Source organism: Oncorhynchus mykiss, chromosome 7 (assembly GCF_013265735.2).
Source record: "Oncorhynchus mykiss isolate Arlee chromosome 7, USDA_OmykA_1.1, whole genome shotgun sequence".
NCBI classification, from domain to species: Eukaryota; Metazoa; Chordata; class Actinopteri; order Salmoniformes; family Salmonidae; genus Oncorhynchus; species Oncorhynchus mykiss.
In genome coordinates this window covers 75203533-75227264 of record NC_048571.1, presented here as the reverse complement: position 1 = coordinate 75227264, position 23732 = coordinate 75203533, and the positions used below count along the sequence as shown (strand labels likewise).

At 44.4% G+C, this 23732-nt stretch overlaps 1 protein-coding gene across 3 annotated transcripts in view; it reads right to left on the bottom strand.

The window, feature by feature from the left end:
* Positions 1-23732, bottom strand: part of LOC110528484 (pleckstrin homology domain-containing family G member 4B) — a 71709-nt gene that overhangs the window by 4740 nt on the left and 43237 nt on the right. For all 3 annotated transcript variants that reach the window (XM_021610585.2, XM_021610586.2, XM_036984065.1), the window contains exons 13-19: positions 17840-18037; positions 16375-17387; positions 9930-10179; positions 8298-8387; positions 7761-7985; positions 3996-4166; positions 1384-1561 (exon numbers count right to left, since the gene is read on the bottom strand). In XM_021610585.2, the coding sequence (XP_021466260.2) occupies positions 1384-1561; positions 3996-4166; positions 7761-7985; positions 8298-8387; positions 9930-10179; positions 16375-17387; positions 17840-18037 (2125 nt within the window). The remainder of the gene's footprint in view (positions 1-1383; positions 1562-3995; positions 4167-7760; positions 7986-8297; positions 8388-9929; positions 10180-16374; positions 17388-17839; positions 18038-23732) is intronic.

Genomic DNA, 23732 nt, shown 5'->3' with positions numbered 1-23732 from the left:
TGATTCTTCACATAAATTCTGAACCTGTCTAACTGCATAGTATCTACAGATTGTAAGTTAAAGATACATATTTCTACTAAAAGTAAAAGTATTGTTATGTTGTTGATTGATTGACTATGGTTTTTCAAATCTCCCAACAACGCTAAATGTAGGGTTCATTTTAGATAAATGTTGTGATTTTTCAGCAATTCTTGAATCTGTGACCAGAAACAAGCTACAAATGGGTAATACCAAAATAAGTGATCAAAGGATTATGTCTCTTCGTAGCAAAATCTGCAGAGCTGAGATGGTTGTACCCCATATTCATAACATTCTGTTTGTGGCAAGAATTATGTATACTACTATGCCTTTAACCAAGAGTTGTTTTTCGTATCAATTCATAAACCATGTGCCACAGAATCAGCACATCAAAAATCTCTTCCTAACTATTTTGCAACCTGTATGGTGCCGATTTCGACATTTTGGTCATCAAGTAAAACTGGTATAAGTTTGTATTTACATAAAATAAAACTATGCCAATTTTGGTCTTTAATAATGGGCAAACAAACAAGTTCACTACACTTTCTGATTATAATAATTAGCTGGTTAATCAATTGAATCAGGTTAGTTACAACTGAGGTTTGGATTGAAAAACTACAGGAGGGTAGCTCTCCAGAAACAGGGTTGGAGAGCCCTGAAGTAGAGAGAGTTCATTATAGCCTTACCTATGTCCCAAAGGGGACGAAAATAAGGATTTAGTAAGCAAGTAATTGACCTACTAGGGGAGGAACACAATAGCAAAACTCAAACATAGAACCAACAAATCTATGGGTATGTGCTAGTCTCAATCCCACCAGTGTGTCTTGGACATTATATCAGCGCTTAATATAGATCTTTGCTGCAAGAGCTTCCCATCAAGACCCTCCCTTCTTCCACTTAGTCCTACAATCTGATTGGTTGCTTGCCAAGTATTGGAAAGTGATGGGAGCTGTATACCAGATACCAGTAGCCTGAAATTGCTTATTTTCATTGTCTGTTCCACATGATTACAGTTGAAAGCGTTGGTTTAAAAGTCATTGCTTTAATCCATCAACTCTTTTCAGATCAGTGGTAGTGTGGGAAAATATAGTAGGTTGACCTCTGTGGCTGTATCTGAAACTTTCCAAGCTGGCAAATCCTTTCTTCTTCAGTCCTTGTGTTTTCCATTCCTCTCAAAGTGCATTGGAGGGGATGATCATAGTCTTTCCATGGGACCGTCACCTCTAATGCCCTTTGAGAGGAATTGAGGAAATAAGAACAGAGTAAGCAAGGATTAGACTGCTAGTAATGTTTTCAGAAACAGACCAGATCATTTTAGGACACGAGAGATCTGATTGGCTGGTTAGTCTCAGGGGTAACTCTGACCTCTGTTGTGTTCAGCCTGCTCCCAGAGGATGCGCTCAAGGTCTTTGGTCCAGGCATCCTTCACCTCTCTGTTCCCGGCCTGCAGGGTGTAAGTGTCCTGGGACTTCCTCCTTCGGAACCAGATCTCAAAGCACAGCCCGCTGTCCCCTGAATTGTGGGTCATCCCAATGTCAGAGGTCTGTCAGAACAGAAAACATGGTCTTTAAACAAACTACAGCTTGTAAAAGGTTTTGAAGTGTTCATAAACCCTTTATAAGGCATATAAAGGACTATACGTGGATATACAGTGCCTTGCGGAAGTATTCGGCCCCCTTGAACTTTGCGACCTTTTGCCACATTTCAGGCTTCAAACATAAAGATATAAAACTGTATTTTTTTGTGAAGAATCAACAACAAGTGGGACACAATCATGAAGTGGAACGACATTTATTGGATATTTCAAACTTTTTTAACAAATCAAAAACTGAAAAATTGGGCGTGCAAAATTATTCAGCCCCCTTAAGTTAATACTTTGTAGCGCCACCTTTTGCTGCGATTACAGCTGTAAGTCGCTTGGGGTATGTCTCTATCAGTTTTGCACATCGAGAGACTGAATTTTTTTCCCATTCCTCCTTGCAAAACAGCTCGAGCTTTGTGAGGTTGGATGGAGAGCATTTGTGAACAGCAGTTTTCAGTTCTTTCCACAGATTCTCGATTGGATTCAGGTCTGGACTTTGACTTGGCCATTCTAACACCTGGATATGTTTATTTTTGAACCATTCCATTGTAGATTTTGCTTTATGTTTTGGATCATTGTCTTGTTGGAAGACAAATCTTCGTCCCAGTCTCAGGTCTTTTGCAGACTACATCAGGTTTTCTTCCAGAATGGTCCTGTATTTGGCTCCATCCATCTTCCCATCAATTTTAACCATCTTCCCTGTCCCTGCTGAAGACAAGCAGGCCCAAACCATGATGCTGCCACCACCATGTTTGACAGTGGAGATGGTGTGTTCAGGGTGATGAGCTGTGTTGCTTTTACGCCAAACATAATGTTTTGCATTGTTGCCAAAAAGTTCAATTTTGGTTTCATCTGACCAGAGCACCTTCTTCCACATGTTTGGTGTGTCTCCCAGGTGGCTTGTGGCAAACTTTAAACAACACTTTTTATGGATATCTTTAAGAAATGGCTTTCTTCTTGCCACTCTTCCATAAAGGCCAGATGTGTGCAATATACGACTGATTGTTGTCCTATGGACAGAGTCTCCCACCTCAGCTGTAGATCTCTGCAGTTCATCCAGAGTGATCATGGGCCTCTTGGCTGCATCTCTGATCAGTCTTCTCCTTGTATGAGCTGAAAGTTTAGAGGGACGGCCAGGTCTTGGTAGATTTGCAGTGGTCTGATACTCCTTCCATTTCAATATAATCTCTTGCACAGTGCTCCTTGGGATGTTTAAAGCTTGGGAAATCTTTTTGTATCCAAATCCAGCTTTAAACTTCTTCACAACAGTATCTCGGACCTGCCTGGTGTGTTCCTTGTTCTTCATGATGCTCTCTGCGCTTTTAACGGACCTCTGAGACTATCACAGTGCAGGTGCATTGATACGGAGACTTGATTACACACAGGTGGATTGTATTTATCATCATTAGTCATTTAGGTCAACATTGGATCAATCAGAGATCCTCACTGAACTTCTGGAGAGAGCTTGCTGCACTGAAAGTAAAGGGGCTGAATAATTTTGCACGCCCAATTTTTCAGTTTTTGATTTGTTAAAAAAGTTTGAAATATCCAATAAATGTCGTTCCACTTCATGATTGTGTCCCACTTGTTGTTGATTCTTCACAAAAAAATACAGTTTTATATCTTTATGTTTGAAGCCTGAAATGTGGCAAAAGGTCGCAAAGTTCAAGGGGGCCGAATACTTTCGCAAGGCACTGTAACAGTGTATGTATATTTTGAAAAAGTAATCAACCTAGACAGACAGGTTTCCTTCTCCATTTACAAACAGGGTATGTGTTAACGTACAGTGAATCATATACAGTTTTCCACTCAATAGAGGAAGTGGGCCTGGAAGTGAAACTTTTGGAGGGTAGCTACAGCAGCTCAAATTGGAAATTTCACATAATACTTTTCATCTGATGCAAGGCCTCCACATGACCCTTTTATGACGTAAGCATGTGTTTCAATGATTTCCAAGGAAGGTAGTGTCACGCTGAATAAATTATTTGTGAGACAGCCACAGGAATGCATAATAGTTTTTTATTATTTTACCCCAAGTTACGGTGTGCCGTGTAAAGGCACAGGGATGACGACCAAACAAACACTATACAAAAACACAGGGTTGAAACCCAAACAAAAGGGCGAGGAGTACCTCGAATAAATAACACAAGTGCACAATGATTAACACACGGGACGAGACCCGTAATTGTCTGTGCAATCCACAATGACACGAAAGCCCAAAACACACAGCACAGGTGCCCACACAACCAACGGACATTGTAACATTAATTGACCGCCCAATGGAAACCAAAGGGCACGTATATACAAATACAAATCAGTGGGAATAGGGGACAGGTGGTTTTGGCTCAAGTTTCACATTGAGGTATATTGTGCTGTGTTTTGTATACCTGCATACCTTGAATGACTGTTTATATACATAAGTGTCGTTGCCCACGTCGGTCCTCTTAGTCTTGCTGAAGAGGACAAGGTCCTGGAAGAGGAAGATGTGGCGGAAACACTTTTTCTTTCTGAAGGACACCAGGAACTCGTCCTGACAAATCAGCTGCCCCTGCTCCTTCAAGTTGACCTACAGGAGAAGAAAAATTACATTGAGGGCAGGCTGAATTCTGTCCGGGTGCATCTGTGGTAAGATCAACCCTTTTAAGTACATTGACATTTGACCTTATACTGTATTCATCCCCTGATAGGAACAAACTAAGAAGTGTTATAGGTTCCGAACGACCTCACAAATGTGGTAGATCAATGTTATTTGGGTTAGGTGGGTAAATCATTTGGCCAAAGTGGGTCACCCGAAAATAAGTTTCAAAACCCCTGCACTGTACTGTATGACCGGAAGAGTCAAACTTGTATCTTTATCTTACAAACTTGACAACGGAGGTTAACATAAAAAGGGAGAAAATATTAATATCCGAACAAACTCACAATTGTGGTTTACAGTATAGGCCACAGATGGGGATTTGGGTCTAGCCAATTTTTCCAATGTGGGTCGGCTGAACGAAATCAAATCAAACTTCATTTGTCACGTGGCGAATACAACAGGTGTAGACCTTGAAATGCTTACTTACAAGCCCTTAATTAACCAACAAAGCAGTTCAAGAAAGAGTTAAGAAAATATTTACCAAATAAGGGGGTACTGGTACCGAGTCAGTGTGGGGGGGTACAGGTTAGTCGAGGTAATTTGTACATGTAGGTAGGGGTAAAGTATGCATAGATAATAAACAGCGAGGAGCAGCAGTGTAAAAACAAATGGGGGGGTGGGTCAAGTCAATGTAAATAATCCGGGTGGCCATTTGATTCAATGTTCTGCAGTCTTATGGCTTGGGGGTAGAAGCTGTTAAGGAGCCTTTTGGTCCTAGACTTGGCGCTCCGTTACCGCTTGCCGTGCGGTAGCAGAGAGAACAGTCTAAGACTTGGGCGACTGGAGTCGTTAACAATGTTTTGGGCTTTCCTCTAACACCACCTAGTATATTACTGTAGGTCCTGGATGGCAGGAAGCTTGGCCCCAGTGATGCTCTCCATGGTGTAGCTGTAAAACTTATTGAGGATCTGGGGACCCATGCCAAATCTTTTCACGCTCCTGGTTGGGAAAAGGTGTTGTCGTGCCCTCTTCTCAACTGTCTTGGTGTCTTTGGAACATGATAGTTCATTGGTGATGTGGACACCAAGGAACTTGAAATTCTCGACCCGCTCCACTACAGCCCCGTCGATGTTAATGGGGACTTTTTCTGTAGTCCACAATGAGCTCCTTTGTCTTGCTCACATTGAGGGAGAGATTGTTGTCCTGGCACCACACTGCCAGGTCTCTGACCTCCTCCCTATAGGCTGTCTCATTGTTGTCGGTAATCAGGCCTACTACTGGTGTGTCGTCAGTATACTTAATGATGGTGTTGGAGTCGTGCTTGGCCACACAGTTGTGGGTGAACAGGGAGTACATGAGGGGACGAAGCACGCACCCCTGTGGGGCCCCAGTGTTGAGGATCAGCGTGGCAGACATGTTGTTGCCTACCCTCACCACCTGGGGACGGCCCGTCAAGAAGTCCGGGATCCATGTTTATTCCCAGGGTCCTTAGCTTAGTGATGAGCTTTGTGGGCACTGTGGTGTTGAACGCTGAGCTGTAGTGAATGAATAGCATTCTCACATAGGTGTTCCTTTTTTCCAGGTGTGAAAGGGCAGTGTGGAGTGTGATTGAGATTGCGCATGTGGATCTGTTGGGGCGGTATGCGAATTGGAGTAGGTCCAGGGTATCTGGGATAATGCTGTTGATGTGAGCCATGACCAGCCTTTCAAAGCACTTCATGGCTACCGACGTGAGTGCTATGGGGCGGTAATCATTTTGGCAGGTTACCTTCACTTCCTTGGGCACAGGGACTATGGTTGTCTGCTTGAAACATGTAGGTATTACTGAATCGGTCAGGGAGAGGTTGAAAATGTCTGTGAAGACACTTGCCAGTTGGCCCGCGTATGCTTTGAGTACACGCCCTGGTTATCCGTCTGGCCCCACGGCTTTGTGAATGTTGACCTGCTTATGTTGACCTGCTCACATCGGCTACTGAGAGCGTTATCACACAGTCGTCCGGAACAGCTGGTGCTCTCAAGCATGTTTCATTGTTGCTTCCTCTAAGTGAGCATGAAAGCATTTAGCTCGACTGGCAGGCTCACGTCAATGGGCAGCTCGCGGCTGGATTTCCATTTGTAATCCGTAACAGTTTTCAAGCTCTGCCACATCTGACGAGCGCCAGAGCCGGTATAGTAGGATTCAATCTTAATTCTGTATTGACGCTTTGCCTGTTTGATGGTTCATCAGAGGGTGTAGCGGAATTTCTTACTGTATAAGCATCTGGATTAGTATCTCGCTCCTTGAAAGCGGCAGCTCTAGCCTTTAGCTCGATTCGGATGTTGCCTGTAATCCATGGATTCTTGTTGGGATATGTACGTTTGGTGACTATGGGGATGACGTCGTCGATGCACTTATTGATGAAGCTGATGGTTGAGGTGGTATACTCCTCAATGCCATTGGATAAATCACAGAACATATTTCAGTCTGTGCTAGCAAAACAGTCCTGTAGCATAGCATCCAAGTCATCTGACCACTTCCGTATTGAAAGAGTCACAGGTACTTTCTATTTTAGTTTTTTCTTGTAAGCAGGAATCAGGGGGATAGAGTTATGGTCAGATTTGCCCAATGGAGAGCTTTGTATGCGTCTGTGTGTGGAGTAAAGGTGGTCTAGAGTTTTTCTCCTCTGGTTGCACGTGACATAATGGTAGAAATTAGGTCAAACGGATTTAAGTTTCCCTATATGAAAGTCCCCAGCCACTAGAAGCACCACCTCTGCATTAGCATTTTCTTGTTTGCTTATGGCCTTGTACCTTTCATTGAGTGTGATCTTAGTTCCAGCATCGGTTTATGGTGGTAAATAGATGGCTATGAAAAATATAGATGTACATTCTCTTGGTAAACACTGTGGTCTACAGCCTATCATCAGATACTCCACCTCAGGCGAGCAAAACCTTGAGATTTCCTTAATATTAGATTTTGCACACCAGCTTCTATTGATCAGTTAAACAAAGACCACCACCCCTCGTCTTACCGGAGGCAGCTGTTCTGTCACGGAAAACCCAGCCAACTGTATATTATCCATGTCGTCGTTCAGATACGACTCTGTGAAAAATAAGATATTACAGTTTTGAATGTCCCATTGGTAGGATAGGTCTTGAACGGAGCTCATCCAGTTTATTCTCCAATGATTGCACATTGGCCAGTATGGTAGAGGCGGGTTACCCACTCGCTAATTCTCACAAGGCACCTAGACTTGCGTCCCCTGTATCGGCATCTATTCTTCATGCGAATGACAGGGATTTGGGCCTGGTCCGGTAAATCCTTCGTGTCCGACTATTTAAACAAAAAATCTTTGTCCAGTTTGAGGTGAGTAATTGCTGTTCTGATATCCAGAAGCTCTTTTTGATCATATGAGACGGTGGCAGAAACATTACGAAAAAAATAAGTTACAAAAGATGTGAAAAAACACTCAAAATAGCACAATTGGTTCGGGGCCCGTAAAACGGCAGCCATCTCCTCCGGCGCCATTATTTACATTGTTACTCTTCAGTCCTCCTTTTATATCTCTCCCTCCAATCCCGTCTTCCCCATTCTTCACTCACATCACAGTCCTGGATGTCGTCCATGGCCAGCAGGTTGTTGCCATGCCTTAGCTGGAACTGGATGACCTCCAGGGCGTGCTGGACCTCGGCCTCCTCATGGCTCCTGTGGGGCCCGCACTCCCTCACCATGTCCTGCAGCAGTAGGCTGTACTTGCTGATCCGCTGCACCGGCTTCAGCAGGTAAGAAGACAGGTCCATCTTGTCCCCCAGCTGCAGCTGTTTTTGCTGGAGTGTTAGGAAAACAGAGTTCGGGACAATTCCATATCAATTCATTCAAATCAGAAATTAAAAACTGGAATTCCAATTGCATTTTTTTCTAAAATTGGAATTTGATTGTAAAACCTGCATGTCCTAACAGGGTTGCGGTAAATTCTATTTAAACTCAGTCAACTTTTAATAAAAGGTATTTCACATTTTTTTTTTGCAAACAGCATTGTTCCCGGGGGCACTTGCACTACAAATACTTCACATAAGGATGAGTATAGCATTATATACTGTAATATCAGTGTACTCTGACAGTTTATTTGATGTCCTCACCTTGAAAAAGTCATGGCCGTGGTTGATGAGTAAGCTGTCTGACTGGGGTTTGTTTTTGCTGAAGAGGGCGTACAGACCAAAGCTCTCTCTCTGGATAGGGGTAGAAGCACAGAATTCAATAGAAAATACAAAAATAATAAAATTTAAAGTATTATTATTGTATTCTGTTTTACACAGCTGTAGAACCTTTTGATTTCTCAAGATTATAATTGACCTGACTTGTGGCATGCAGTCCACATCACTTGTTGTTGGTGAGTGCCAAACAGATGAAAAGATAAGTTATAATAAAAAGACTGAAATGTCTCTCGCCCCAAAAAGTAAAGCAATGTTATTGTAAAACACTTGTTGATTGTTTGTTTCAGAGCAGTTCGATTCAAATATATTGGTATATTAGTGTTACTAAATAATGTTATATCAGTGTTACTAAATACTGTTATATCAGTGTTACTAAATACTGTTATACCAATGTTACTAAATACTGTTATATCAGTATGACTAAATACTGTTAAATCAGTGTTACTAAATACTGTTATACCAGTGTTACTAAATACTGTTATACCAGTGTTACTAAATAATGTTATACCAGTGTTACTAAATACTGTTATAACAGTGAATAATAAATACTGTTATACCAGTGTTACTAAATACTGTTATACCAGTGTTACTAAATAATGTTATACCAGTGTTCATAAATACTGTTATAACAGTGTTACTAGATACTGTTATACCAGTGTTACTAAATACTGTTATACCAGTGTTAATAAATACTGTTATACCAATGTTACTAAATACTGTTATATCAGTATGACTAAATACTGTTATATCAGTGTTACTAAATACTGTTATACCAGTGTTACTAAATACTGTTATACCAGTGTTACTAAATACTGTTATACCAGTGTTACTAAATACTGTTATACCAGTGTTACTAAATAATGTTATACCAGTGTTACTAAATACTGTTATATCAGTATGACTAAATACTGTTATATCAGTGTTACTAAATACTGTTATACCAGTGTTACTAAATACTGTTATACCAGTGTTACTAAATACTGTTATACCAGTGTTACTAAATACTGTTATACCAGTGTTACTAAATAATGTTATACCAGTGTTACTAAATACTGTTATACCAGTGTTACTAAATACTGTTATACCAGTGTTAATAAATACTGTTATACCAGTGTTACTAAATACTGTTATACCAGTGTTACTAAATACTGTTATACCAGTGTTAATAAATACTGTTATACCAGTGTTAATAAATACTGTTATACCAGTGTTAATAAATACTGTTATACCAGTGTTACTAAATACTGTTATACCAGTGTTACTAAATACTGTTATACCAGTGTTACTAAATACTGTTATACCAGTGTTACTAACTGTCTATTTGAACTTCTCTGTGAAGTGATGAGGACACTACCCTGGAAAGGGTGCCGTCCTTCACTTAAAACGCATCATCACAGTTTTTGCTCTGTAGTAAAAACGCTTTTGAAAACTTGACTGCTGACATGCAAAATTTTTGAGATTGTATTAACAGTGGATTTATGAACAAAATATTGAAATATCGCTTTCAAGTTAGGTTTAGTTATTACACGGTTAAGGTTTGTAACCATGGGAACCCACATGTCGTAGGAAGCAGCGCCCGACTCTGAAGGGTTCTCGGAGGCAGCCCTCCAGCTCTTTCAGAAAGTGATGGAGGTGGAAGTCATGGAGCTTCTCCAGGTTGCCGAAAATGTTCCCCCCCTGGCCCCTTAGGTCCTGAGGCACATCAGGCCTCTCCAGCTCAGGGAAGTAGTGCTCTCGTACGTAGCCTAGAGATCGTACATACTCCCTCTCAGTCAACAACAGCTCCTCCATGATCCTCTGCAACTTCCTGTCCACACAGGAAACAGGAAATTGGGAATTTTAAGGAGGAGGAATTTGGACAATGCGTTCTCTAATTTACCCCTTACCCTCACCCAATGCAGTTTTAAGAAAAATACCTAAACAAATAAGAAATACAAGTAACAAAAAATTAAAGAACAGCAGTAAAATAACAGGCTATATACAGGGGGTACCGGTCCAGAGTCAATGTGCGGGGGCACCGGTTAGTCGAGGTAATTGAGGTAGTACGTACATGTAGGTAGAGTTATTAAAGTGCCTATGCATAGATAATAACAGAGAGTAGGAGCAGTGTAAAGGGAGGGGGGGGGGGGGCGGGCAATGCAAATAGTTTGGGTAGCCATTTGATGAGATGTTCAGGAGTCTTATGGCTTTGGGGTAGAAACTGTTTAGAAGCCTCTTGGACCTAGACTTGGCACTCCGGTACCGCTTGCTGTGCAGTATGTAGTTATTGTAAAGATTACAGGCAACTATTCTTAATCTGAAATCTAACAAAGACCCAAAGAGAAACCATCTCGATGATGCATTTCTACTAACACTGCATGCTGTAAATGTCCTTTGTCACTCATTTGTTTATTTAAGACGTATTTCCCATAAACCCATTCCCATAACAATTACAGATTGATAAAAGCTTGTGTGACTAATGGCATAGCTGCTGTAAAGAGGTCAATGGAACTCGACCAAAACAATGGAAATGCCATGGAAATGCAGTGAGAGAAAGATCCCGAATCTCCTCATTGTGTCATTAAATGTCATCATTAAATGTCTGAGTGTTGGAGTGTGCCACGGTCTATCCGTAAAAAAATATATATATATATTTTCATAATATAAGGAATTTGAAATTATTTATTTTTAATACTTAATTCTTTCCCAAGATGGCATAGCAGTTCAGACGTATTTTTGTCCTCGTCCTGTCGTGTCCCGTATATATATATATATTTACAACTTTTTTTCACATACATTTTTAATTTTCCAAAAACTAATCTTCAGAACACTCTCCTGCAATCCGCTTCACCAATTTATATTTATATATTTGTGTATATTTATATAAAAAAGTATTGTTTACCTCAGATCTGTGATCCTCCGAGAGGCTAGCCAGAAATTAGCCAGAAGCTAGCCGGGAGCTAGCCAGAAGCTGGTCCAGAAGCTACTCTGAAGCTGGTTCATTGGCTAGTTCAGAAGCTAGTTAGCTTATTTACTGGCTAATCGTTGGTACTCAGCTGACCACGGTTTGTGGTCATCGGCTGTCCTTTGGCTCGAGAATCTATCGCCAGTTTTGTACGGCGCGGTGCAGCGCAGCGCGGAGCGGAACATATCGGACCAATTTTTCTCTCCATGTCACTGGATTTCGGCCGCTGGCTCTGGACGTCCATGCCTGGATCTCGCAGCTAGCTAGCTGCTATCCGTGTGACTATCGGCTTTCGTCGATTCCGGAGCTAACATCAATTGTTCCGGAGCTAGCCAGCTGAAGAGTTCCATCAATCACTCCTGGGCTGCAGTCACCTATCCGGACCCGTTTTGCTGCCTACGCGGAGCCCCACCGGGCCTTCACGGCTGGACTGCCGACGTTGTCTACCCGAGGGAATTGTCCGGCTGGCTCCTCCGGCGCAACGTTGCCTGGGCGCCCATCTGCGGCCTGCTAGCCGTTGGCTATCTTATCGGCTGCTATCTGAATAGACAATCGGACAATTTTTATTTTTATTGATTTATTTTTCTTCTTGGGCCTCTATAACTATATCTATTGTTTTTATTTTTGTTGTTGTTGTGTGATTTGGATTAATCCCCTCTACCACACGGAAACCCACTAATCTACTGACGGAACGCAAGAGTTGGCTTATAACAGACCTCCATCCTATGCTAGCTTGCTCCTATGCTAGCTTGCTACCGATTTAGCTGTCTAAATCGCCGTGACCCCCAACCAACCTCTCCACTCACTGGACCCTTTTGATCACTCGACTGAGCATGCCTCTCCTTAATGTCAATATGCCTTCTCCATTGCTGTTCTGGTTAGTGTTTATTGGCTTATTTCACTGTAGAGCCTCTAGTCCTGCTCATTATACCTTATCCAACCTATTAGTTCCACCACCCACAAATGCAATAACATCTCGTGGTTTCAATGATGTTTCTAGAGACAATATCTCTCTCTTCATCACTCAATACCTAGGTTTACCTCCACTGTACTCACATCCTACCTTACCTTTGTCTGTACATTATACCTTGATGCTATTTTATCGCCCCCAGAAACCTCCTTTTTCTCTCTGTTCCAGACGTTCTAAACGACCAATTCGTATTGCTTTTAGCCGCACCCTTATTCTACTCCTACTCTGTTCATCTGGCGATGTAGAGGTGAATCCAGGCCCTGCAGTGCCTAGCTCCACTCCTATTCCCCAGGCGCTCTCTTTTGACGACTTCTGTAACCGTAATAGCCTTGGTTTCATGCATGTTAACATTAGAAGCCTCCTCCCTAAGTTTGTTCTATTCACTGCTTTAGCACACTCTGCCAACCCGGATGTTCTAGCTGTGTCTGAATCCTGGCTTAGGAAGACCACCAAAAATTCAGACATTTTAATTCCAAACTACAACATTTTCAGACAAGATAGAACTGCCAAAGGGGGCGGTGTTGCAATCTACTGCAAAGATAGCCTGCAGAGTTCTGTCCTACTATCCAGGTCTGTACCCAAACAATTTGAACTTCTACTTTTAAAAATCCACCTCTCTAAAAACAAGTCTCTCACCGTTGCCGCCTGCTATAGACCACCCTCTGCCCACAGCTGTGCTCTGGACACCATATGTGAACTGATTGCCCCCCATCTATCTTCAGAGCTTGTGCTGCTAGGCGACCTAAACTGGAACATGCTTAACACCCCAGCCATCCTACAATCTAAACTTGATGCCCTCAACCTCACACAAATTATCAATGAACCTACCAGGTACCTCCCCAAAGCCTTAAACACGGGCACCCTCATAGATATCATCCTAACCAACTTGCCCTCTAAATACACCTCTGCTGTTTTCAACCGAGATCTCAGCGATCACTGCCTCATTGCCTGCATCCGTAATGGGTCAGCGGTCAAACGACCTCCACTCATCACTGTAAAACGCTCCCTGAAACACTTCAGCGAGCAGGCCTTTCTAATCGACCTGGCCGGGGTATCCTGGAAGGATATTGATCTCATCCCGTCAGTAGAGGATGCCTGGATATTTAAAAAAAATGCCTTCCTAACCATCTTAAATAAACATGCCCCATTCAAGAAATTTAGAACCAGGAACAGATATAGCCCTTGGTTCTCCCCAGACCTGACTGCCCTTAACCAACACAAAAACATCATATGGCGTTCTGCATTAGCATTGAACAGCCCCCGTGATATGCAGCTGTTCAGGGAAGCTAGAAACCATTATACACAGGCAGTTAGAAAAGCCAAGGCTAGCTTTTTCAAGCAGAAATTTGCTTCCTGCAACACTAACTCAAAAAAGTTCTGGGACACTGTAAAGTCCATGGAGAATAAGAACACCTCCTCCCAGCTGCCCACTGCACTGAAGATAGGAAACACTGTCACCACTGATAAATCCACCATAATTGAGAATTTCAATAAGCATTTTTCTACGGCTGGCCATGCTTTCCACCTGGCTACTCCTACCCCGGTCAACAGCACTGCACCCCCCACAACAACTCGCCCAAGCCTTCCCCATTTCTCCTTCTCCCAAATCTGCTCAGCTGATGTTCTGAATGAGCTGCAAAATCTGGACCCCTACAAATCAGCCGGGCTAGACAATCTGGACCCTTTTTTCTAAAATGATCTGCCAAAATTGTTGCCACCCCTATTACTAGCCTGTTCAACCTCTCTTTCGTGTCGTCTGAGATTCCCAAAGATTGGAAAGCAGCTGCAGTCATCCCCCTCTTCAAAGGGGGGGACACTCTTGACCCAAACTGCTACAGACCTATATCTATCCTACCATGCCTTTCTAAGGTCTTCGAAAGCCAAGTCAACAAACAGATTACCGACCATTTTGAATCACACCATACCTTCTCTGCTATGCAATCTGGTTTCAGAGCTGGTCATGGGTGCATCTCAGCCACGCTCAAGGTCCTAAATGATATCTTAACCGCCATCGATAAGAAACATTACTGTGCAGCCGTATTCATTGATCTGGCCAAGGCTTTCGACTCTGTCAATCACCACATCCTCATCGGCAGACTCGACAGCCTTGGTTTCTCAAATGATTGCCTCGCCTGGTTCACCAACTACTTCTCTGATAGAGTTCAGTGTGTCAAATCGGAGGGTCTGCTGTCCGGACCTCTGGCAGTCTCTATGGGGGTGCCACAGGGTTCAATTCTTGGACCGACTCTCTTCTCTGTATACATCAATGAGGTCGCTCTTGCTGCTGGTGAGTCTCTGATCCACCTCTACGCAGACGACACCATTCTGTATACTTCTGGCCCTTCTTTGGACACTGTGTTAACAACCCTCCAGGCAAGCTTCAATGCCATACAACTCTCCTTCCGTGTTCTCCAATTGCTCTTAAATACAAGTAAAACTAAATGCATGCTCTTCAACCGATCGCTACCTGTACCTACCCGCCTGTCCAACATTACTACTCTGGACGGCTCTGACTTAGAATACGTGGACAACTACAAATACTTAGGTGTCTAGTTAGACTGTAAACTCTCCTTCCAGACCCATATCAAACATCTCCAATCCAAAGTTAAATTTAGAATTGGCTTCCTATTTCGCAACAAAGCATCCTTCACTCATGCTGCCAAACATACCCTTGTAAAACTGACCATCCTACCAATCCTCGACTTTGGCGATGTCATTTACAAAATAGCCTCCAATACCCTACTCAACAAATTGGATGCAGTCTATCACAGTGCAATCCGTTTTGTCACCAAAGCCCCATAAACTACCCACCATTGCGACCTGTACGCTCTCGTTGGCTGGCCCTCGCTTCATACTCGTCGCCAAACCCACTGGCTCCATGTCATCTACAAGACCCTGCTAGGTAAAGTCCCCCCTTATCTCAGCTCGCTGGTCACCATTGCATCTCCCACCTGTAGCACACGCTCCAGCAGGTATATCTCTCTAGTCACCCCCAAAACCAATTATTTCTTTGGCCGCCTCTCCTTCCAGTTCTCTGCTGCCAATGACTGGAACGAACTACAAAAATCTCTGAAACTGGAAACACTTATCTCCCTCACTAGCTTTAAGCACCAACTGTCAGAGCAGCTCACAGATTACTGCACCTGTACATAGCCCACCTATAATTTAGCCCAAACAACTACCTCTTTCCCTACTGTATTTAATTTATTTATTTATTTTGCTCCTTTGCACCCCATTATTTTTATTTCTACTTTGCACATTCTCCCATTGCAAATCTACCATTCCAGTGTTTTACTTGCTATATTGTATTTACTTTGCCACCATGGCCTTTTTTGCCTTTACCTCCCTTATCTCACCTCATTTGCTCACATCGTATATAGACTTGTTTATACTGTATTATTGACTGTATGTTTGTTTTACTCCATGTGTAACTCTGTGTCGTTGTATGTGTCGAACTGCTTTGCTTTATCTTGGCCAGGTCGCAATTGTAAATGAGAACTTGTTCTCAACTTGCCTACCTGGTTAAATAAAGGTGAAATAAAAAAAATAAAATAAAATTGTCCCCCAGCAAATTTAGCCTACATTTAGGCTATTGTTAAAATGTGTATGTCACACTATGTTGAGGTACAAATCGGAGTGTAATGCTTGTATGGATGTCAAACCGAATACATGTCCAATACATGTTCATGTCCACATTACCAATCAACTGCATTACAGTTAAAAATGACTTTGACAAACACCTCTGATTTCTCTATGCTAGCTATGCTACCAGATTATACGAACGGGAGTTAGCATTTAGCAGTCACTTCTTCTAAACCTGAAAAGGGACTGCTTCTAAATGTTATGCAGCAAAAATAGCCAAATACACCCAAATCAGACTTTAGTAACCACACTGTGGGCCTGTTACAATAAATCCGTCATGATGGATTTTAAGAGCGCAAGAGCAGATTTGTTGGACGTGCGCCAAGCCGGTATCCTTCTTCTATCCCCCGCTGCGTTGCATTGACCTCTGTACCGCATCTATGCTGAGTATTTCTGGGAAAACATTTTTCTGATAGCTGTTGAGAAGGAGGAGGTGCATCACTCACAGGACATTGCTGCGATTTTCTTCAGCTTGTGTGTCGGCTAATGACGAGGCTTCTTGTGTCTTGTCACCACTAGGGTCAGTCAAGGACACTGAAGACACCTGTATGGGGTCAACACCTTCCTTATCCCCATTTGACTTACAGCAGGAGTGGCCAGAGCAGAAACTTCCATTACGGGAGATATCATAAGGGTTTTCAGGTGACTGCAGTGCCACTACTACGTGCCGGCTATGGGAGTGTCTTGCCAATAAGGGGGGAGAGCCACACTCTGAGGACAGGAGAGAGCTCATACAGGAACCCTCACTCAGTGATCGCCCCAAGGCACTGTGTTTCCATGGAAACGCCTCACACTTGCCAATCGGATCCCCACTCTTGAGGTCCGCCTCGCTGTGGCGCCTCCCTGGGCTACCTCCTCCATCTTGAGGCACCACTGGCATCAGTTTCCCCTCTTTGCCTGGGGATTTAGGTGACTGGTACACTTCTTTGGCTCCTTTGCCCCCTTTCGAGTCTGCTTTGAAAGGGAGGTTAAAACATGTGATGTGAGCGCTGTCCCTAGTATTGCTTTCTCTGCTCTCCATCTGGTCCTGGGAGGCCCTCCCCGAGTTATCGGCCAACCCTGAAGGGGAAGTTGAGGCCGGAGCGACGGAGCAAGTGGCCCCCTCCTCCTTCTCCTCTTCGCTCTCCTTTCCCGCTTCTAGCACCCTGCTCTTCACTTGAGCTCCGCCAGCTGTGGGCTGCTGGTCTTTGTCGGCTGCTCCTCCCCGCCGTTGCAATCTCTCCCCCAGCCGCTGGCTGACTTCTTGGCACTGGATCCAGGCTGCATTCCACAGCCTCATCCCCCCAGAGCCCCTCGCACTGTAGGCTTTGGCTTTCACAGTCTGGAAGTGTCGAGCAGAGAAGCAGTCACCCAATCTCTCCTTGTAGGTCTTGAGTGTACTTAGATTGGCTTTGGCAGGGTAACACCCTGTCTCTACCTGCTCAAGATATTGCCTGCATTCCTTGGCTAGGGAAGCAACCTACAGGAAACAATACAGAGAGCAGATTTATTAGTGTCATAGTGTTATTTCAGAAGTGTTAGAAGTTAAGTGTTTTTGTTGTGTGTGACTTGGATGAGAAGTTGGGGTTCAGAAAAGATTGATGGGAGGGATTGATTACTGGCTAGGGGTTAAAGAGGGGGAATGTCCATAAATGCATTTATCCGTCCTTCCTTCAGTTAATACATGATATGATTTACAACATAGAAACATGGTGGTAGTGATGGTAAAAGTAATATCGTGGGAGAAATGACGCAGAGTTAGAATCAATTCCATTTTGATTCCTGTCAGTCCTCCATCAAAGTGTAATACATATACTGTAGCTGACTGAAATTTAAGTGGACTTGATCCAGAATTAAGGCTGAAAGGAAGCAATAAAAGAGTAAAAAGAGAAAGAAGAGGTTTTGAAAGAACCAGGGTATTGCTCGACTAACCTGTTCACAGAAGCGATAGACATACACCATGTTGTCAAGCTCGGTGTGCCTTTTCTCCGCTCGTAACAGAAAGTCGGCCATATACGATTTGAAAGTGTTCATCACGGTACGAAAAACCTCCATCTCAGTGTTAGAGTTGTTGGGACCCAGAATCTTCTCAACCTCCATCATCAGTGTCAAGGTCTGCTGTTTTTTCTCCTATGATGAATAACAAAGATTTAAATTCATTCCTACAACTCCTGCTTTTCCTCCCCATCTGCACATTACGTAAGATCTGATAAGCGCAATTCATTGTGATAAATAGGTTTTTCATTATTTATTCTGAGGAAATATGCTCCAACTGTGTTTTTCTTGCAGCTGTGGTGTAAGAGGAAATAAATTATGAAATGGATATCTCAAAATAAACCAGTCAAAGAAACATACATCTATGAAAAATGAGATGGAATTTATTGACCTGGCCCATTTGGATGTATTGAATGTAGTTTTTCCTCTCTTCAGAGTCAAATCTTAACTTGAGATAAGGCCTACATACAGTTGAAGTCGGAAGTTAATATATACTTAGGTTGGAGTCATTAAAACTCTACTTTGTGCATGACACAAGTAATCTTTCCAACAATTGTTTACAGACAGATTATTCCACTTAAAATTCACTGTATCACAATTCCAGTGGGTCAGAAGTTTACATACACTAAGTTGACTGTGCCTTTAAACAGCTTGGGAAATTCCAGAAAATGATGTCATGCTTTAGAAGCTTCTGATAGGCCAATTGACATCATTTGAGTCAATTTTTCACGTCTTCCACCATAGTCGTTCCTCTCCTTGTTCGGGCTGCGTTCAGCGGTCGGCGTCACCGGTCTTCTAGCCATCCATAATCCACTTTTCATTTTCCATTTGTTTTGTCTTGTTTTCCTACACATCTGGTTCTCATTTCCCTCATTAAGTGTTGTGTATTTAACCCTCTGTTCCCCCCATGTCTTTGTGTGGAATTGTTTGTTGTAAGTGCTTGTGCACATGATTACTGGTGCGCGTTGGGTTGTGTGCCATATTGGTTATTCCTTTATGCTGTTGGGTTTTTGTATTAAACTGCTCCGGCTATTACCTAGTTCTGCTCTCCTGCGTCTGACTTCCCTGCCACCAGTTCCGCACCCCTTACAGAATTCCAGACCTCACCATGGAGTCAGCAGGAGCAGGTACCCCGGTTATAGGAGTCGAGGAACGCGTCAGAGAACACGCGGCGATGCTACAACATCTCGGAGTCGCGATGGACCGCATCGTCCAGACCATGGACCGCTGGGAAAGAGAGGGAGTCCCTCCAGTGCCCCCACCAGCACAACAGGGTTTCCACTACTCGTCCCTCCTGTACCAGGTCCCAGTGGGATGCGTCTCGCCCTTCCCGGGGAGTATGATGGGACGGTGCCACGGTGCCAGTGGTTCCTGCTACAGCTGGACCTATACCTGGGCACCGTTTAACCGGCTCCCTCGGGAAGGGAGAGGGTGTCCTCCCTCGTCCCGTGCCTCTCAGGGAGAGCTATGGCGTGGGCTAATGCCTTGTGGGGAGAAGGAGATGCGGCGTTGGACGACTTCACGGAGTTCACCCGTCGCTTCAGGGCAGTCTTCGACCACCCGCCCAAGGGTAGAGCGGCAGGTGAACGTCTTTTCCACCTGAGGCAGGGGACGAGGAGTGCCCAGGAGTTCGCCCTGGAATTTCGGACCCTGGCTGCAGGATCGGGATGGAACGACAGGTCCCTTATCGACCACTACCTCTGCAGCCTGCGCGAGGATGTCTGTCGGGAGTTGGACTGCAGGGATACCACCCTCACCTTCAACCAGCTGGTGGACCTGTCCATTCGGTTGGATAACCTGCTGGTCACCCGCGGACGTCCAGAGAGGGCTCTGTCGATTCCCTCTCCCAGCACCACCGTTCCGGTGCCTATTTGAGGTGCTGCGCTAAGGGAAGCCTGAGGAGGGGCTTTCACGTGTACCATCTGTGACCGCAGAGGTCACACTGCTGGTCGGTGCTGGGTTCGTTCCTATAGGGGTCGAGGCAGCAGGCAGGGCACTCTGGCGTCGCCCCAAGTGAGCCTGCACCACTCTCATCCAGAGCCCTCTGTTGTACACCTGTTTGTGCATGTTTACTTTCCTGAGTTTTCCCCGCATTCCCAGCATAAGGCGCTCGTCGATTCAGGTGCGGCTGGGAATTTTATCAACAGAGCATTCACCCATAGGTTAGGGATCCCTACTGTTCCAGTGGTTATGCCTTTCCCAGTTCACGCTCTGGACAGTCGACCATTAGGGTCCGAGGTAATTAGGGAAGCTACCATCCCCCTGGGCATGGTGACACAGGGGGTCATGAGGAGAGAATCAGTCTCTTCCTCTTTGACTCTCCTGCGTTTCCCGTGGTACTAGGCCTTCCCTGGTTAGCTCGTGGCCCTTCTGTTGCCATGACCCCACTATTTCATGGCAACAGAGGGCTCTCCCGGGGTGGTCGCGAGAGTACTCAGGGAGGTGTTTAGGGGTTTCCGTTGGTGCTACTAAGGTGGAAAGTCCAAACCAGGTCTCCACCGTGCGCATCCCCCCAGAATATGCCGATTTGACTCTCGCCTTCTCCAAAAAGAAGGTGACTCAATTATCACCCCATCGACGGGGGGATTGTGCGATAAATCTCCTGGTAGACGCTGAACTTCCCAGGAGTCACGTGTATCCCCTGTCACAGGCGGAGACGGCGGGTAGGTAAACATATGTCTCCGATATGCTTCCGACGGTTCCGGCACGCTCATGTTCACCTTCAGCACGCCGTGCTGCGCCAGAAAGCCAGAGCAGACCGTCAACGCAGTGAGGCCCCGGTGTTTGCACCGGGGGACCGGGTCTGGCTCTCGACCCTCCACCTGCCCCTCCACCTGCCCTGCCGGAAGCTGGGTCCGCGGTTTGTGGGTCCATTTAAAGTCCAGAGGAGACTGAACGAGGTGAGTTACAGGTTACAGCTTCCCCCCGATTACCGTATTAACCCCTCGTTCCATGTGTCTCTCCTCAGGCCGGTGGTGGCTGGCCCTTCTATGACACTTCTATGCTGCGGGAGTTCCACCAAACGCCTGAAGGTACCATGTTCATCAGTACAAACAATAGTACGCAAGTATAAACACCATGGGACCACGCAGCCGTCATACTACTCAGGAAGGAGATGTGTTCTGTCTCCTAGATATTAATGTATTTCGGTGCGAAAAGTGCAAATCAATCCCAGAACAACAGCAAAGGACCTTGTGAAGATGCTGGAGGAAACACGTACAAAGGTATCTACAGTGGGGAGAACAAGAATTTGATAACCTGCAAAATCGGCAGTGTTTCCTACTTACAAAGCATGTAGAGGTCTGTAATTTTTATCATAGGTAAACTTCAACTCTGAGAGACGGAATCTAAAACAAAAATCCAGAAAATCACATTGTATGATTTCTAAGTAATTAATGTGCATTTTATTGCATGACATAAGTATTTGATCACCTACCTACCAACCAGTAAGAATTCCGGCTCTCTCAGACCTGTTAGTTTTTCTGTTAGTTTTTCATTACCTGTATTAACTGCACCTGTTTGAACTCGTTACCTGTATAAAAGACACCTGTCCACACACTCAATCAAACAGACTCCAACCTCTCCACAATGGCCAAGACTAGAGAGCTGTGTAAGGACATCAGGGATACATTTGTAGACCTGCACAAGGCTGGGATGGGCTACAGGACAATAGGCAAGCAGCTTGGTGAGAAGGCAACAACTGTTGGCGCAATTATTAGAAAATGGAAGAAGTTCAAGATGACGGACAATCACCCTCGGTCTGGGGCTCCATGCAAGATCTCACCTCGTGGGGCATCAATGATCATGAGGAAGGTGAGGGATCAGCCCAGAACTACACGGCAGGACCTGGTCAATGACCTGAAGAGAGCAGGGACCACAGTCTCAAAGAAAACCATTAGTAACACACTACTCTGTCATGGATTAAAATCCTGCAGCGCACACAAGGTCCCCCTGCTCAAGCCAGCGCATGTCCACGCCCGACTGAAGTTTGCCAATGACCATCTGTATGATCCAGAGGAGGAATGGGAGAAGGTCATGTGTTCTGATGAGACAAAAATAGAGCCATTTGGTCTAAACTCCACTCGCAGTGTTTGGAGGAAGAAGAAGGATGAGTACAACCCCAAGAACATCATCCCAACCGTAAAGCATGGAGGTGGAAAGATCATTCTTTGGGGATGCTTTTCTGCAAAGGGGACAGGACGACTGCACCGTATTGAGGGGAGGATGGATGGGGCCATGTATATCGAGATCTTGGCCAACAACCTCCTTCCCTCAGTAAGAGCACTGAAGATGGGTCATGGCTGGGTCTTCCAGCATGACAACGACCCGAAACACACAGCCAGGGCAACTAAGGAGTGGCTCCTTATTAAGAAGCATCTCAAGGTCCTGAAGTCGCCTAGCCAGTCTCCAGACCTGAAACCAATAGAAAATCTTTGGAGGGAGCTAAAAGTCTGTATTGCCCAAAGACAGCCCCGAAACCTGAAGGATCTGGAGAAGGTCTGCATGGAGGAGTGGGCCAAAATCCCTGCTGCAGTGTGTGCAAACCTGGTCAAGAACTACAGGAAATGTATGATCTCTGTAATTGCAAACAAAGGTTTCTGTACCAAATATTAAGTTCTGCTTTTCTGATGATTCAAATACTTATGTCATGCAATAAAATGCAAATGAATTACTTAAAAAAACATACAATGTGATTTTCTGGATTTTTGTTTTAGATTCTGTCTCTCACAGTTGAAGTGTACATTTGATAAAAAATGACAGACCTCTACATAATTTGTAAGTAGGAACACCTGCAAAATCGTCAGTGTATCAAATACTTGTTCTCCCCACTGTATTTCCACATTAAAACGAGTCCTATATCGACATAACCTGAAAGGCCGCTCAGCAAGGAAGAAGCCACTGCTCTAAAACCGCCAAAAGAAATACGGACTAAATAGTCCGGGTAGCCATTTGATTACCTTAATGACAACAAAGTCAAGGTATTGGAGTGGCCATCACAAAGCCTTGACCTCAATCCTATAGAAAATTTGTGGGCAGAACTGAAAAAGCGTGTGTGAGCAAGGAGGCCTATAAACCTGACTCAGTTACACCAGCTCTGTCAGGACGAATGGGCCAAAATTCACCCAACTTATTGAGGGAAGCTTGTGAAAGGCTACCCGAAACGTTTGACCCAAGTAAAACAATTTAAAGGCAATGCTACAAAATACTAATTGAGTGTATGTAAACCTCTGACAAACTGGGAACATGATGAAATAATTCAATGCTGAAGTAAATCATTTTTCTTGTAATGACCGTTGTTGGTGGAAGAAGGTGAGGACCAATGCGCAACGTGGTAAGCGTCCATAATTTTTAATAAATAAATTGAACACTGAACAAAAACAACAAAGTCAACGAACGAAACCGAAACAGTTCTGTCTGGTGCAGAATACAAACACTCAACAGAAAATAATCACCCACAACTCAAGGGTGAAAACAGGCTGCCTAAGTATGGTTCTCAATCAGGGACAACGATTGACAGCTGCCTCTGAGAACCATACCAGGCCAAACACAGAAATACCAAATCGTAGAAAAACGAACATAGACAACCCACCCAACTCACACCCTGACCATAGTAAAACAAAGAACTAAGGTCAGAACGTGACAGTACCCCCCCCCCCCCCCAAAGGTGCGGACTCCGGCCGCAAAACCTGAACCTATAGGGGGGATCTGGCTGGGTGTCTGTCCGCGGTGGCAGCTCTGGCGCGGGACGTGGACCCCACTCCAACATAGTCTTTCTCCGCCTCTTAACCCGCCTCCGTGACGCCTTTCGAGCGGCGACCCTCGCCGCCGA